At 40.3% G+C, this 17,832-nt stretch overlaps 1 protein-coding gene across 1 annotated transcript in view; it reads left to right on the top strand.

Annotated features, from left to right (window-relative positions):
* Positions 1-1,377: 1,377 nt before the first annotated feature.
* Positions 1,378-17,832, top strand: part of ST6GALNAC5 (ST6 N-acetylgalactosaminide alpha-2,6-sialyltransferase 5) — a 161,924-nt gene continuing 145,469 nt past the window's right edge. Inside the window, exons 1-2 of the mRNA XM_036890103.2 lie at positions 1,378-2,512; positions 3,312-3,539. Coding sequence (XP_036745998.2) covers positions 2,498-2,512; positions 3,312-3,539 — 243 coding nt within the window. The 5' untranslated portion in view covers positions 1,378-2,497. The remainder of the gene's footprint in view (positions 2,513-3,311; positions 3,540-17,832) is intronic.

Below are 17,832 nucleotides of genomic sequence, written 5' to 3' on the forward strand. Positions count from 1 at the left end.
ATGAACATAGGTGGATACCCTTAAAATATCAAACCCTTCAGATCTTAAATAAGCAAATGCTCAGAAGTTGAAAAACAAGTCAAGTATTTTGATCGTTTCCTAGTTCTCTGTAACATAAAGTTTCATACCACTATCTGGGAACAGACTAAATTCCTTCAGGGCAGCAAGTGACCTATCGTCCAGGTATTTCCCATGCCTTATACATAGTAAGTGCTCACCAGAATAGGGCTTAATGTGGTAGGTATCTGATAAATATATACTGAATCTCTTATACTCCATCTTATATTATCTACTTGCAGACTTGTGTCACAGACTTCACATGGTGCACATACACACAAACACACTAGGTCCTGAGCTCATTAAATGATCACTGAACTGAACAGCACAAGGATGTGAACTTCTGATACTTGTTTTCTCTGATCCCTCCCTCAGCGCATCTTGACCATTGGGCTCAAGCACCTAAAACCATCATATCAATCTAATAAAATACTTAAAAGCCAGAGACTTTGAAATTATTCAAATCAAGTTCAGGATTACATTCTTAAATTTATTTTGGCCATTTCTATTTAGCAACTAGCTAACTACCATCCCAGGAGGGGGAAAAAAAAGCATAAGCTTAATGAATTTGGTCAGACATATCATGTAACAGATGTTCAACGTGCTGCCATGAGCTTAAATCATAAATATGATGGCTGTGTTTGCCATGGCAAAATATATTAGAAGTGTTTTTTCAGTCACAGGGCAACTTGATAGATGGAAGGGGAATGATCCTGAAAAATGCAGAAGCTGCTTCTAGTGGTATCTCAAAAGGAGCCCTGCAGAAACACAGATAATCTGCTTGCAAGGATTCATCAAGTTGGTCCTTTGTTTCCCTAATTTGAGTGTCAAGTGCAACTGTACAATAAAGAATTGCCAAGACCCGATAAGATTCTCTTCTGGCTGCTGCTTTTCCAGCCCTAACAACTGGTGCTATTCATGCCTAAAGCACAAATTGAATAAATAGCTTCAAGGCTGGCAATGTTGGACTGTGTTTTGAATTTTTTGTTTTTACTTGAAAGGCTAAATCCCATGTGTGTCTTGCCTTCTCCCAAACACATGGCATAGTCATTGTTGCATCAATAACGTTAACTTTCTTAATACTAAGTACGGAAGGATGCCCCATAAGTTAAAAATAGTTCCTGTTGTATCATCAGTCCAGCAATGGATTAGTGAAGATTAAAAAAGGGTTGTAATGCTTTTTTTGGCCTTGAGAAGGTTCTTATTGTGTGTATGGTTGAGTTGACCTGCTGATTATTTCCATCTTAATGTAATCTTTAAGATTACTTAATGTATTACTACAGGTGAGGTGTTAAGTAATACATTAAGACAACTATTCTCACTAAGCAATTTCAGAAGCAATATGTATGTTTTTAACTAAATCAGACATTTAACAAATACTATTTGTAATGCAGCACAGGGGAAGACTATCCTTAAAACAGGCTATTGATGTGAATTTCCCCACATAAAAGAATAATTTTAAAACACAATCAAAGTTTTGATGTAAAATTATGTACTATCAGGGCAGCAGGCCAACACAAGGAGAGACCAAAGGCCTTAGGAATCAGCAGGAAGCAGTTTTATCCCGAGTAGCCAGAAATCTTTCATTAAATTCAGGAAGAATCTACAGGTCCAGGTAATCATGTGGCTATGATGTGCTGAAGGTTTTTTGACACTTTAAAATCATTAGATGAACACTAAGAACCCCCAAGTTCTGGTAGAAATATAAACTGTAATATTTAAAACAAGTAATGAAAACATATGAAAATTATGCTATAAAGATTGCATGAGAATAACTTAATTTGAGAAGTAAAATTAAGAGGGAAGAGAATCCTAGAAAGCTTACAGTTGGAAAACTAACAGTAAAGAATATTTTGGAAAATCATTTCTTGGTAAATTTCCCTGTGCTACTAACATAAATGCAAAAGCTATCAATGAGGCTATTGACATTTGGGAGACTGACTTGTTTTTACCAAAATCACGAAACAGAAAATTTAGTTTGCTATTTTTCAAATGGTTATTACGTTCAGAATCCAGTTAAATTCTCCTTCCTTTTTGCTTGATAACTTCATAGAAGATAAATAAACCCTCGGGCCAAGAGGTAGGTATCCTGGCACGGTTAACTCACTGGCCCCAGAAATTCCACGAGGCTGAAAAGATGATTATTTGGGGGCTAGAGAGGGGGATGTAGAGGTCTTTAGGACCCAGCAGGCGGCGGCAGGCAGCAGTAGTGTAGGTCGCTGAGAGACTACGAGGGTCCGGTTCAGTTTTAATTCTGTCTCGTCTCTCCGCAACAGCGGTGCTTCCTGCGTCCCGAGGCTCCCCTGCCCACTCGGCCGCGGCTGGCCGCCGGGCGATAATCAAAGCCGCCCGCTCCCCATCACCCACCATGGAAATCTTCCAAGAAAAAGTGGCCCCGGACGCGTGTGCCTGAGGATTCCGCACAAAAGAGGTGCCCAAAATGAAGACCCTGATGGTGAGTCATTTGTTGCCACTCCTCTGGGCAGAGGCAGGGATTCCCGGGCTCAGCGTTCCCGGGGCGCCCGAGAATGCTCCGGGGGCGCCGAACCCTGCGCCGCGAGGTCGCCTGTTACAAAGGGACAACTTTCCACCTGCTCCGCGTCGCCTCACGATTTGCCGGTTGTTCCTGGCTCGGAATCCCACAACCGGAATGGGAACTCGGTTGCTTCAGCTCCCGATCTCCAGTTAGAGGTCCGAGGGACCAGCAGAGAGCCAAAGAAGCGGCAGAGGGATAGGCGCGCTCCTCGGGGGGTAGGGGTGCCCCAGAGCAGCAGCCTGGCGAAAACTAAGAGGGGCGGGGAGGGAGGACCTTTGCAGACTTTCTGAATTTTCTGGTTGGATTTCAAACTTGCAAGGATCGTAAATAGAGTCCCACGGGCCCGAAAGGAGAGGGTGCAAGGGCTAGAGATTCTACGAGCCGAGCAGTGGAGAGGGCGACGCCTCCCCAAAGTGCGAGCCCACCGCTGCCCCGGCCGCCGGCGCGCTCTCCCTGGCGTAGCCGGCGCCGCACGCCACCTGCCCTCTGCCGAGAGGCGTGGGAGGTGGCGTCGGCCGGGAGCAGCTAAGGCGCCGCCGCACGCGCGGGGACCGTGCCTCCTCTGCCCCGGCTGCTCCGCGGGGGCCCGGACCCAGGCTATCCCCGCAGCGCGGAGCCTACCCCGCGCGCCTGACCGTTTCGCAGGCGACCCCGCCGGGCGCTGGGCTCGCGAGTCGGCTCTCACGGCGCTCCTCTGCTCTCTCCCGCCCGCCCGCAGCGCCATGGTCTGGCAGTGTGTTTAGCGCTCACCACCATGTGCACCAGCTTGTTGCTCGTGTACAGCAGCCTGGGCGGCCAGAAGGAGCGTCCCCCGCAGCAGCAGCAGCAGCAGGCAGCGGCGACCGGCAGCGCGCAGCCGTCGGCGGAGAGCAGCTCCCCCTCGCGCCCCGGGGCCCCGGCGGGACCGCGGCCGCTGGACGGATACCTTGGCGTGGCGGACCACAAGGTGACGGCTCGCTCGCCGGCCCGCACACCTGAGCCTGCCCCCTTTCCCGGGCTGGCGGGCGCCGTGAGTAGGTGCCGTTCGGAGGCCTGCGGCGGGAGTGGGCCCTCTGGGGTGGAATGGGATAATTCCTATTTGATAGGAATTCCTATTTGGAGAAGGAAGCAAAGTTTTTCAGGGAATAGGGATGAGATGAGTGGACTTCCAAGCCTTATTTCTTAACAGGAACTGGCCCTGGAACTAGAACCCTCTGGTACTCAGAAACGCAGCGGCGGGTGGTGCTGGGTTCCTGAAGCCTGGGCTTGGGCGGCCACATCGCGCCCTGGTGGGAGTAGACCCGGGGTGGTGCGCGTACCAGCCAGAGCGCTCCTCTGACCGCGAACGCGCGGGTGTGCAGCAGGCGGTCCGCCGCCGCTTCTCAGGCTCAGAGATTCCCCTCTGATCCCCGCTTCGGACTGCTCTGGGCAGAATTACCGCAGCCCTGGGGAGCGGTGCCCAGGCAAGCGCCGAAGGCTTGAGGCACAAACTCAGCTTTCATTGGCTTGAAACCCATCATTGAGGGCCTGTTTTTTTCTGCCTTCTGGGAAGCCGCTTCATGGCTTGGCTAATATTAAAAAGATGAATTTTTTAAAATTGAGTCTCCTTTCCCTGGAATAATAAATCTCTGGTTTCAGTGTGTGAAACCTCTGGGAGAATCCTAACCAAATCCCCTTAATCTGAAAAGATGCTTTAATACAGTTTAAATATATTCCCCATTGTTTGAAGCTGCTAATGTATTTTTATTAAAACAGTTTCACTCTGTATCTGCTCTATAAAGCTAGAGGATTTCTTGAAACCACCCATCTATTCTGCTTTTTATATTACTAGTTTTGTGGTTGTGAACCAAAGTATTATTTAGCAGGTGCTCCTTATGTGTGAAAAGATTACTCTTACTCTGCATGAAAAAGTCACTTTTTTTTAGGTGGCAATCAAAATATTTCCATTCACTTGTGCAATGCATAATGCTAAGGCTTTGGGGGGATGCAAAAGAATTTAAAGCAGGACCCAGTCTTCAGAGATTTTTGAGTGCCTGTGGGAAAAACACAACACACCATGAAATGTGGATGGATGGATGGATCGGTAGATGGACAACAGAATGATAGATAAAAATGTATAGGAAATGCTAGATATAAGTAGTCATTACCTTTGGGGAACAGAGATGAGAAAGGTCATTACTCTGGAAGAATCAAGGAAAGTTTCTTTGAAAAGATGGAACTTGCACTGGGAAGAATTCAGGGAAGCAGAAAGAGGGAAAGATACTTCATGAGGAAGTGTAATGAGAGGGTGGTGGTGGTAAATTCTTAAAATCAAAAGTAGAGAGGGCCATCAGCTTTATAATTAGAGCTTCAGTTTTCTAAGTTGTTGATTGATTACATACTTTGTATCTGTATGAACAAGCAACCCATTAAGGCCTGGAGTTCTAGAAGAGTTTGGATGTTGGCTTCTGACTGGATGGATGTGGTGTTTATGTGTAAGTAGTGTCTGATGAATATTTTGAACTTGGTGGATTTTCATGGCTAGCTAGCACTTGTGAAGCTTTGATTAATAAGGATGTCTAAAGCTAAATTTGCTCAAAGCTTTGATCTATCTTTGGGAATATTATTCCTAGTACTTTCCTTCCTGTGTTCTCCTGCTGAACAGACACCAGTTAAACATATTAATAGGCTAAAACAAATATGATGTCCTCATGTTTGTTTATAAAGCAGTTTTTATTCACACAAATGTATTGGATCCCATTTTCATTATATTGGAGCGCTATTTCATTAAAATGAAGAACAGCCCTATTTTGGAAGAAATGTTGAAACTATATGAGAAATTGAGATAATCTGTAGTAAAGGGCTGTATTAACTGTGAAGTGTCATGTGAATGATAAATATGTGTAAAGTCCTTGAAATTCTTAACAGAGAATTATAAATGTGACCAGGAAGGTCTTTGCAGAGAACTAATACCAGTGAAATTCTTTCATAGACAACCAACATCTCACAAAGTTCCCTACTTAATGGGGCTCAAAGGAGTTCACATCATTCTAAGCAAAGGAGCAAATGCAAATCTTAAAATCAATGCCCTCTTTCTAGGCATCAACCCAGTTGTCCTATCCAACTAAATGTAAACTTGTGCTCAAAATGTAACCATTTTACTGCTCCTGTTTAGCTGGCTGGAAATTGGGCAAAGTTCTATTTCTGATGGCTTTCTGAAAGTGCCTGTGTAAAATGTCTATGTCCTCTTCAAATGGTGCTGTTTAATTAGGTTTGTTTGGGATTCTTCCCATAGTCTTGCTTAAGCAGAGGTGGAAATCATTTATTAGAATATTGCTAGGAATTTTTTTCTCCAGTTAACACAGAGGAGGGTAGGAAATAAAAGCCTTTTTATTACTATGTTGCCAGATGATACCCTGATTCTTTATTTTTTTTCACCCTCACATCAGGCCTTAGAAAAATTATAGGATGCGCCAAATGTGATGGCCACCAAGCCATATGTTGCTGCACATTCAATCAGAATGCCAACAGACTTTTTACTTGTCATTGATTTACAGAATCTGGAGAGAGTTAAAGATACTATTTAGGAAAATGTTCACATCTGCATGGCTGGAGGTCCCAAAGTCTGATAAATATGTAGTGTTTATGTTCAGTTACATGGCGATATTTAACATTATAACTCCAAGATTAAACTCAACAGGTGGTCCTAATCCCCAGCACCTGAATTTCAAAAATTACAGCCTGTCTGCGATGATAGTCTTGTCTCATACAACTGCAGACTGAATTACTGTTGAGATTAAATCACTATGTGCTTTTGTTGAAAGACATGCTGTAAGTCAAGCCAGTGATGAGAGTATGTGCTGCAGCTTAAAATATCACTTTCCATGGTCATACCCCCTACTTCCTCTTTCACGAGCGATGTGAGCCGAAATTCTAATTCCAGTATGACTAAGTGAAGGCTACTTGGAGTTTCTTGTGATAATGAAGGAATTTCATTTTCTGTTAGATAGATTGTTTCTGTTCATCCCCAACCCCTTTCCTCAGACCTATTCCCACAAATGCTTCACCAACTCATTTCCATCTTGTTAATGTCTGTCACTGCAGCTGCTGTATCTGTACCCTTCCATTACTCTCCTGGCCCCCATTTTTGGAAATCATTGATTTCTAATCAGATCAACCACACACAAGTGAAGAATCAAATTTTCATGGCTCTGGGAACCTTCTGCCTTTAGAGCTACAGCATAATGTATAACCAAAGTAAAAGACACGTATATGCTAAATCAAGCAACCCTTGGAGGAAAGCTTCAAGTCTCCCAGTGGAGTGGAAGGGGGCATGGAACACATTCTGTTTCCAGTGTGGTTCTGGCTGGGTAGATAAAGTCATTTGCCCTCTGGTGGATCCTGTGATATGAAACTGTGAGCCTGTTCCCATTTCCACTGGACAGGAGCCCTTATTACAGAAGGCCCACCTGTCACCTGGGCTGCCCTTTTCTGAGATGGCATATGAAAGAACACTAATCCATGAGGTCTGAAGTGGAGCTGCTGTCTCCTCGCTTCGGTAATTGTCCCCAGGAATGGATTTTACACATGCCAGTAACATGCTTGTCCTTGGTTCTTTCCTTCTTTGAGGACTCAATTATTTAGACAAAACAAAACGGCTTGGAGGTAATAGTACTATTACTATTAATTGGTAGATGTCCAGTCGAATTGTAAGGCAAGTCAATGCAAGAGTTGGAAAAAAAAATTCAAAACCAGAAAAAGTGGTACATACCATATAACTTACTTTGAAATTATGGCGTAAGTAGTCTTCCTCTGGCAAAGTATACAAATTCTCAAATAAAAGTTCACACCATTTAGTAGGCCCTAGTTTATAACATTTGAGGCATCCAATCAATGATGTATAATGTGGACCTCAAAGAAATTCAAAGTGAGCTGATTTTCAGTGCTCAAATATTACAGAGTGTAATCTGCCCATGATGATAAAACCTTGTCATCACAAATCATCAACCAAACAGAATCATGAAATGCACTAATGTACATGGGTGAGGAGTTGCAATAATGTGGTTGCTTTTAACAGGAGAAGTGTTCACATAATATTTATTAAAATACTTAACCTTCCTTAATTCTGAGAGCCAGAGGTATTTCTCTAGCTTCCCACAGGAGTAATCCCAAGATACCTCCATGTCAAAGCCCAGACCTCACCTGATAGATGATTCTGACCTGGAATCATCTCAGTCTCCCTCTCAACCTCCAGGATTCTGGCCTCTGTGCTGATCCTGGAACACTCATTCTGCCTCAAGACCTCTGCACTTGCTGTTCCCTCTTCCTGGAAAGCTCCTGCCAAGGATCTTTTGCGTAGTTAATTCCATCTGCTCATTCAGTCCTCAGATCACATGTTGTCTTCTTGTGGTCTGCACTGTTTAAATAACTCCCTCCTCAACAGTCTTTCTTTATCATGTCAGACTGTTTTATTCTCCTTAAAATACTGACCAATATTTGAAAGAACCTTAACATTTGCTTGTCTCTTGTCTGCGTTCCTCCCAAGTAGCATCTAAGCTGTAGCAAAGTATTTGTACATCTTGTTGACCAGACCTTAGAACAGTTCTTGGCACAAAGTGGGTACACAGTAACTATTTATTGCAGGAAAGAATAAAGCAGGATGTATGGGGAGGCAGAAAATGATGAACTACCTCACTTTATGTCAAGTTCTTTTTCTACAACATCAGTTCAGAGAAACATCAGTGTAGTCCCATGGCCCTGGTATGTCTCATCTTTCCTAAATTTGATTTGCTGTTATCACTCCTAATAATAATGAAAAGGAAGAGGAAGATATGATTTAAAACATAAGACTTTGGGAATGAAATTTAGGAATCCACATTTTTACAGGCTTCCCTTACAATTCTTGTGCACATTTAAGTTTGAGAATCATCATTTGAAACATTTTTAGTCATCACAATGTGTAGTTCTGTAGCTAATTTCTTTCTGTTTTTTTTAACTACTTAGAGCCCTTAGAAAATATTCATTCAAGGCACAATGGTTGCAAAATTGGGTATTCTTGAAGAGGACACAGTCCTACCCTCAAAGAACATTTTATCTGATTAGAGAAAAAAGACAAAAAAGCAAGAAAGATTAAAATAATAAATCAACTGCTAAGCAATAATATGAAACCAATAAACAAGGAATCAAGGCACTGACACTAAAGTGGAGGCAATTCCTATAAATTTTCCCCAAATAAGTTAAGTACTATTATTACCTTACAAGTTATAAAATTTTCAAACTAAAATTCTATTACTTACTAGTACTTTTAAATATATATATATATGTGTGTGTGTGTTTGCATATATGTTATATTTATGAAGTCCAATGAATAGTCTGTAAACAATGTGGATGTCAAAGCAACTTCAAAGTGGAGGGACTTTAAATTCAGAATATTCAATCTCTGATTTTTGTTTGGCATGGCATAGAGTCTCTGGACTCTTGAAGGGAGCTAGCCCTGTTACCCTGTTCAACTGTCTCTATAACCTATGGTGACCCTATTTCCCAATGCAAACCTCTTAAATTATGGTATGATGAATCTGAATATAATTGCTTTGGCCATAAGACAGAATATTTGGAGTGAGGTCTGTCCTGGAAACATGACAACAATTATCAAAGGGACTTTTCATAACCTCTAAGGTCAAGTGGCAGTGCAATGTAATTCCTGTCCTTCAAATACTGGGATAAAGGGAAATTAAAAATGAGAAAAGACTGAACAGTTAAAAGCCATCATTAATCAACAAATCATTCTGAAAGCCTCCTATATACCTATTATACCTTTGGGTAACTGCTGTGAAGGATGGTAAGTATAGAAAGACAAGGAATGATTTCATAAATAGTAATATTATCACACATACCTTGTGAACCTTGTGAATCTGATTGAAGAGAATTGTCTTGGAAGTCAGTAAATTTATGATCAAATAATTGATAAAAACTTGGGGGTGGGGGCACTTATGAGATGTACTCAGATTCTGCTTCATGAGCTCTTTTGTTCTTAAACTCTTTTTTAGCCTGGGCCTGGGACAAACAAATATTTTTACTGCATGTTCTATACATATGATTTTCCAAATAAAAGTCACAACCATGCATGTTCTCTGTTTAGACAGCATGAACACAGGGAAGCCTCCCTGACTTGTAGCCCAGCTTAGATCTGAGCTGTGTGTTTTGTTTTCATAGCCAGGATCCCATGATAATACTTATTCTGGTTTATTGTTATTTCTTGTCTAAAATTGTCTGCCTTTCCTACCTGACAATCAGCTCATAGAGGTTGGGGACTTTTTTTTTTCTCTTCTGTGTCTTTGAATGCTCAGCCTTTAATATAATGCCTGGCACATAATGGGTCTTCAATAAATATTTGTTGAATAAATGAGCATATAAAAACTATATAAAGATGTTAGATTTCTTCTAAAATAAGCCTACCTCAAGAGTTTCTGATATTTGGAGTATGGAAAAGGAGTTACTGCACATCATAAATATCAGTTTTTCCCATCAGAATTTATAGTTCTGTAACAATTTCATTTCTATGTTCTTGTACTAATCAGATCTCTTAAAACATAAATCAGAATTTCAGAGCTGGAAGGAAAACTTTAAAATTATCAAAGGAATTCATGAGTGTCCATGTGATTTGCCCAGAGTCACAGGTTAGTGGCAGAGCTGGGGCTAAAATGTGGGCCTCTGACATGAATATCATTACCATAGGGGAATTCAGTGCCAATATATTCTCAGCAGTGACTTAACATTATTTGAACAGAATTTATTAAAATGAAGAGCCTAGGCCTACCCAGTTATTGGAAAGAAATAAATATTTAAACATCTTATTACTCTGAAATGAATATGAGAATATGCTTCTGGATAGCTAAAAAGATCGTCCACCAACCACTGACTTAGCAATGGGTACTCTAAAGGCTGCACATAATGCATGGTACTGATGTAATTGGAACAATTTGCAAATCACAGTGGATTTCACTTTTAAAAAGTAAACCAAGCCAAAAGGAGTGTCATGTTTAATTATTTGCAGAAAATGTCATGACCAGACCACTCATTTAGCTGAATTACCTTCTCCACAGTGGGGAAGAAAACATCATTGGGAGATTCAGTTAACCAAGCGTTTGAATAACCGGCACACTGCAAGTCACCACTGACTCCTCCTAAATTCTGAGATGCGATACTTACTGTGAGATAGAATTACTTTAGGTAAATAAGAAACCATTTCACCCATGGCAGGGAAAATTAACGTCAATGATTGTAGCTCAGTATGAAAAGGAAACTTCTTATATTCTCTTTTAATGGCGAAGAAGGTGTCCATAGTGTTCCTGGGAACCTCACAGAGTCTGAGGATACTCTGACAGACTGAAATGTAGAGTTAAGCCATTTTTTATAAGAAAACATATTCTGGAAATTAATTGCACTTGTGGAACCTTTCCACTGACTGAACTGCATTATTGCATTTCTAATTTACAGATCTGCTTAAGTTCCTTGCACACCTCCAATGGCTTCCCATTGCCTGGAGGATCAAGTTCAGACTCCATGGGAAGGCTCACAAGGCCTGGCAGGGTCTGTCTGGCCTACTTCTCCAACCTCACTTCCCATAACTCCCCTCAGCCTAGGCTACATACCCTGGGAACACAGCTTGCTGTTTCACGCTTACCTGCTTTTCCTCCAAGAAATGCTCTCTCGCCTTTTATCCACCTGGTAGAGAACTAATCATCCATTAAGATCCAGCTGAAGCATCTCCTTTCTAAAATTTTCCCAGATATAACCTCTCTGCAGGGTAAATCCCACATCCTCTTAACGCCAGCTGTGCATCAGTCAATCAATCATATATTGGCCAAGTACCCACTGTATGTTAGGTACAGGGGAGGAAATGAGAGGAAGGACCCAGCCCCTACTCACAGGAAAATCACAGTGGAGGAAATACATGTTACAATAACTCTATGTTGGTAAGTGTAAAATAGTGTATCTTGTCGATGTCTCTAATCATACGATATTATGTTTATTTGTCCACATGCTTATTATCTCCCGCACTGGACTGGACCTTCTTGAGGCCAGGACCATAACTTCTCCATCTTGGTAACACTAGAACCTAAAACTTCATCTCATACATGTCAAAACTCAATAAATCTTTATTGAATATTGGGTGAGCAGTGTCCTGTTGTAACTATTTATAATAGGAAGAGATTTAAACAAGGCTGCCTGAGAGATTCACTAAACATACAAGGCAACAGTGATTAAGAAGTGACCCCTGACTCTACAAAACACATCTATTGAGAGAGGCAGATAAGCAGTCATGAAATTAACAGTGCAGATTTGGATAGAAATATGTATATGCTATGGAGAGTAGGTTTTATCCTAAAAGTTTTGAGGAAGTCTTTAAAGGGTAAATTAGAGGAGTGACTCCAATCAGATATGTATTTCAGTGAATCCCTGTGGCTGCTGCGCTGTGATCTGAGTGAGTGACTGAGTGATGCCGGTGGCCAGAGGATAAAGAGACCTGAAGTTTCTGCCTGCCCAGAATTTCTGATTGCCCACCCCACTGTGTAGGTGCAGACAGTCTGAATGCAGTTCTCGAACAGCAGGTTAGTGGTTCAAGATTGCCTCTCAATAGTTAGTGAAGAGAGTTTGAGGATGATCCCAGATGGTGCTCGAACTCTGTCTAATTTTGAACCTTGCTGTGCATCTTAATACCACATACTGACTTGAGCAAAACAATGGTTTCTCGATTAAGGTTGAAGCAAGCTGTTTGTGGGAGCTCCGTAATGCATACTGGCAACAACAGGAATTAAATCCTCCACCTGCGGCAGAGCTAGTGGGTGCAGAATAAATGCACTGGGAAAGACTTTATCCTGTGGCAGTTCTCCTGGGGGAGACTTGATTCTAGAACAACCTTTGTTGCATATTAAATCTTACCAGGTATAGATCTTTTGTAAGTAGGGACTAGGGAGAAGTTTCCTTTCCTTTCACTTCCCACAATGTTATCGAGAGAGCCGTTGTCATTCTTCTAAATCATTTACGTTTGTTAATGTCTTAGAAAAAGCAAAGTTTCTATTTCACTTGCATCAGAAAGAAATTTGGCTTGCATTCATGTAAAATTTGGCAAGAGGGGAAATGATCCCTAATTCATTCAAAAGCATTTGGTTGGGAGCAAAAAATATACATATCTGAATGAACTCCGGCTTTATGGGGCCCATGTTTGGAGTTACTTGGCAGCGTTGCACCTGCCAGGCTGCTGTCAGGGTTTCCAAGTTGTCTCCCATTACCTAAATGGTAGGTGCTTCCACTCTTTACTGTGAAGCATAAAGCTGGTTAGTTTCATTTTCATTTTGCTTCTTTCAGGTTTGAACCATCAAAGTGTGAGATGTAATGCATTCTGCTTGTATTCCAGACATGGAAAAGGGGATTTTGGAAACTTGTGTATTTTCCCCACTACCAATGCCCCAGCTAGACTGAATGAAGTTCTGCTTTGCTGCCCTGGTCATCACTAATTCTTGAAGAAATTATGACTATTACTCTGAATAACAACTCAGTGTGGTTTTTGGTGCAGTTTGAAATGTGATGGGTTTTTAATATGGAAGTTCAGAAGTAAAAGTTGAGAGAGAGAGCTGTCATAGAGAATGGGGTATCCCGACTGAATGAGCTGCAGCAGTGAAGGATAAAAATGCGATCACTGGAACCAGCACCAAGAAAAAGGGTCAGTGTGAGAAAAACACCAGTTGCCTCTTACCTGTTAGCAGAGGGGCTCTCTTTCTAGCTATAAAGATGTGAGATGCTGACTAGGTTCCAGGAAGGCAAGTGAGGGTGGCTTGTCATGGATTCTGCAATATCTCCAAGGGTGTTGCAGTTACTTGACATTATCACATTTGAACGTGATGATTTGCTGTTTGATAATGGAACAGAACAGCAATGGGCAAAGGAATCACTTACACAAAAATAGATTCCTCTGGCTAGGAGTCATAGGATTTGGAGAAGAGTAGCAACTAAACTTTATTTCTGGGATGAGCACCATAGCTCCCCTATAAGGTGAGCAGGATCAGGTCCTCGAGGGGGTTATGAATAGCAGTATTGACTGGTCTGCCAACTGACGGGCTTTTCTTAATACGCTCACAGAGCATCCTGTTGGCGTCTCAGCCTTTTGTTGAAGGATAGAAAGAGGCCACACTCTATTTTATGTATCTTCCAGGGTATTCTGCCAGCCTGTGAAGATCAGAAGTCAGTGGTATTTCATGCAAACTATGCCCACAGACCATATTTGAGAGCATGGAATGCCTTCTATCTGGGAAAACATCCTCTGTATCATCCCCACTGTAGCCTGTAAACAAAAGAAATAAGGGAAAAGGGAGCCAGATTCAGTTTGAAATGTGATGGGTTTTTAATACGAAAGTTCAGATATAAAAAGTTCTGGAAAACAAACTTAACTCTCTCCCTAGTTGTAAGTGCATATGTATTTATTGTCTTCTCAAAGTGGCAAAAGGTGAAAAGAAGGAAATAACAAATTGTTCTTACCACCAAGACATAACCATTGCTCATAATTTAATGTATTTTCTTACAGATTTTTTCATACATATCAGTGTGTGAATAATGTGACATTTTAAGTGCTTCTTTCTTGTTTTCTAATTCATTTTTGTTGGGTACGTGGAGTCTTATGTGTATACTGTTTTATCAATATGACGTGACCAATGGTATGAAGGGGAGGGCATGAGGTTTAGTGTTAGATCCTAATTCTAAACACTTAACTTATTAATAGCTTAAAACCAAAATACATTCCAATTAGGAGTAGTTAGAAAATAAGACTTGGTATTTATGCTGAACTTCCACTTATTAATCCTGAAGGTATATACATCCCTCTACTAACTTAAAATTCCTTTCCTGTTGTTTAAAACCCTCTAGCATTTTTAACTGTGGCAATGCTTCCATCCCTACCTTTCATCTCCAGCTTGTTTGCTCAATTACAGAATGTGTTGCAGAATTTTAAAGTTTTACAAGTAATTCCCAATAATCCCTTAGTTTTTCTTGTCATTTTTCTGTAACTTCCCTTCAACCCATCCATAGCTATTTTGGGGGTATGGCTGACTCATATGGGCTTCCAGGGCACGTTTAGAGAAGACCCCCACATTCCCAGTCCCTGGGTGGCCCCTATCCAGATACATGCCTCATGTTTCGCCTCTGTTTTCTGGTCTTCCACTCGGTGATTTAATTCCCTAACCATACATATGGTACAGATCTAATTCCCTGTCTATATACAGTACAGGTTTACTCTGACATATCTTTCCTAAAAAGAGATTTTACAGCACAAGTTTAATTATCACCTTAATTAGTGACCTTTTCTGTATTTCTGTATCTTTTAGTTTTATAAAACATTTTAAATCCTTTCCCTTATGTTAACCCCACTTTGTGAATTCTTTGACTATTCTTAACTCTTTTTTTCTTATACTCAGTGATGTATCTGAGCTACTCTCTATTTGTTACATTTTTCAAATATGTGCTAGCTGTTCTTTCTTGATTTTGGCATAATCTCAAAACTCCTGTTATTCTTCCAGTCCACCAGTTAGAACAATTCTATCATCAGAGCCATCAGGGCCTGCCTCTCCCATGATGGCCCACTGGCAGGAGATAATATTTTATACATCTTGTTTGGTAGCTTCCAAGTAAAGGGGTGGGTCTGAGAGTGTGAGAACTTTGCCCACAACCTGTGTATCAAATCAGTCCTTTGTTTTCCTGCCTGAGTTTTCTCCTTTTTCCTCCAGGTTGAAGTATCACTGAATCCTTCTATCCATTTAAAAAAAATGTTTTTAATTGTGGTGACACATAAATGACATAGTATTTGGTATTTTAACCCTTTTTAAGTGTACAGTTCATGGTATTAACTACATTTACAGTGTTGCCAAACATTATTACTACCCATTTCCAAAATTTTTTATCCCCCCAAACAGACTCAGTAGCCATTACATATTAACTCCCCTTTTCCCCTCTATCCAGATCCTGGTAATCTCTATTCTACCTTCAGTCTCTCTGAATTTGCCTATTCTAAATATTTCATATCGTATATTCATGTAAGTGGAATCATCTAATATTTGTCATGTTATGTCTGATGTATTTCACTCAGCATAATGTTTTTAAGGTTCATCCTTTGTTCCTTTTTATGGCTAAATAATATTCCATTGTATTGATATACCAATTCATTTATCTGTTCATCTTTTGATGAACACTTGTACTGTTTCAACCCTTTGGCCATTGGGGATAATGCTGCAATGAACATTGTCATACTCATTCATTTTTTTGAAGTGCCTCCCTTTTTTCTCCCTTTTTTCCTCAACCCCATGGCAATTTCTCATTCTCTAGTTCCCATCACCTCACACCTGTGCAGGCCACCCTACCCCTGACTGTTCCCACCTTCATCCAAAAAAATAGAAATAAAAATAAAATAAACAAACAAGAGAAAAGAGCCACTAATTGCACTAATTATATTTCTTTGTCAAAAAAAATAATGTAAACATTGTGAAAAATAGGAGTGTTGCCTTAATCCTACCAGTTTGGTGTAAATAATGATATAGTTTTGGTTTATTTCTGCCAGTTTTTTCATTACATTCTTTATTTCTTTCAAACCTAAACATGAGCATGTTCTGTGTGTTTTTTAAAAATGTGTATGATTTTAAATCTGTTTTGTTTCCATTTTGATATTAAATGGATATTAAATAGCCATTAAGATCCTGTTTGGTTAGGGCAGCCTTTTATATCTTTTTCCATCCTATAATTTTCAGTCTTTCCATGAACTTCTGTTTATGTATGTCCAGACCTGCCCCTACTATTTGCAGGGCCTGAAGCAAGAGTACAAATGGAGAGTACATATATTTCCTAATTGCTTTAATCAGCAATCATGTCTTCATTCAGGAAAGACTTTCAGGTTTCAAAGATTTTGTCTGACTTACTGTAGTTATGAATTTGATCAGAATAATACTATTGGTAATTTTATTGTTTGATCAATTAGTGTATCTTCATTAAACAAAAGATGTGTAATATCATGCACAAGAATTTATGTGGGTAATGCTTGACAGAAATCTTCCCACCCTCATTATCTCCAATTTCTAAAAATGTAAGCCAACTATATCTTTAGATTTTCTATTTATCTTTTTCTCCTTTTCATATATTCTATTTTATCAGTCCTCAAATTCTAATTCTACTGCCTTTCCCCCACACACTAAAACAGTGACCAGCCCCATATTAGCAGCAGCACAACTCAGAAGTCATGGCACTTGAACACAGTGGCCTTTTGTTTCATAGACAGAGGACAAAAAATGTGGAAAAGCACTTTTTCTGGGGCCTGAGTGGTGGGGTGCTGTGACAGAATGACAGAGGTGCCCCTATGGTCATTAATATAATTCATGCCTTGTTTGCAATGTGCTGTGCCCTTTAAGAAGTGCTTCTCAAACATTAATGCCCATATACATCACCTAAGAGTCTTTATTACAGCACATTTTCTGATTCTTTAGGTTTGAGTTGGGGCCTGAGAATCTGCATTTCTAACAGGCACACTGTGGTGCTCCTGCAATATCAAGAGTAAGACTGTATGTCCTCTGTGAACAGCATATAGCTAAAATTCATTTTTAATCTAAGTGTACAATCATTGTCTTTTAAGAGTTTAGTTCATTTACATTTACTGTGGTTTTTTCTATATATTACTGTTCTGTTGAAGGGGTTTTTTTGTTTCAATTTTTTGTTTCTCATTGGCTCTGTGGTTGTCTCTATTTCTATGCTTTTTTCTTCTATTATTCCCCTTCCTCTGGATTGATGGACTTGGGGAGGAGGTTGTCCCCTTATCCCTTCATTTCATTTATTAACCTATACTTGTTTAGAATTTATGCTATGGATTTCTATTCTCTCAACATCATTCTTGAACTTTTAAAATGAATACTTACCAAAGTTTCAATTAATATCATTATCCCCCTTCCAGACAATTCAAGGAGCTTTAGAACACTTTAACCCCAGTCAACCTGAATGCTAGTTTTATATATTGTGTAATTGCATATTATGTAAAACTAATTTTGCATATATTTTACATAATTTACATATCTCTTTTTCTAAGCCTAACAAATTGGATATTAACATTATTATTGTTTTTGATTCAGATAGTCAGTGTTTATACCTGCATATTACCAATTTCTTTGCTCATCAGTCATTGCAGCATAGATTTCCATTATTCTTCCTCTGCTGAAGTCTGTTGGTAATAAACCCAGTTTTAGTTAATCTGAAAA

This window comes from Manis pentadactyla, chromosome 4, assembly GCF_030020395.1.
Source record: "Manis pentadactyla isolate mManPen7 chromosome 4, mManPen7.hap1, whole genome shotgun sequence".
NCBI lineage: Eukaryota > Metazoa > Chordata > Mammalia > Pholidota > Manidae > Manis > Manis pentadactyla.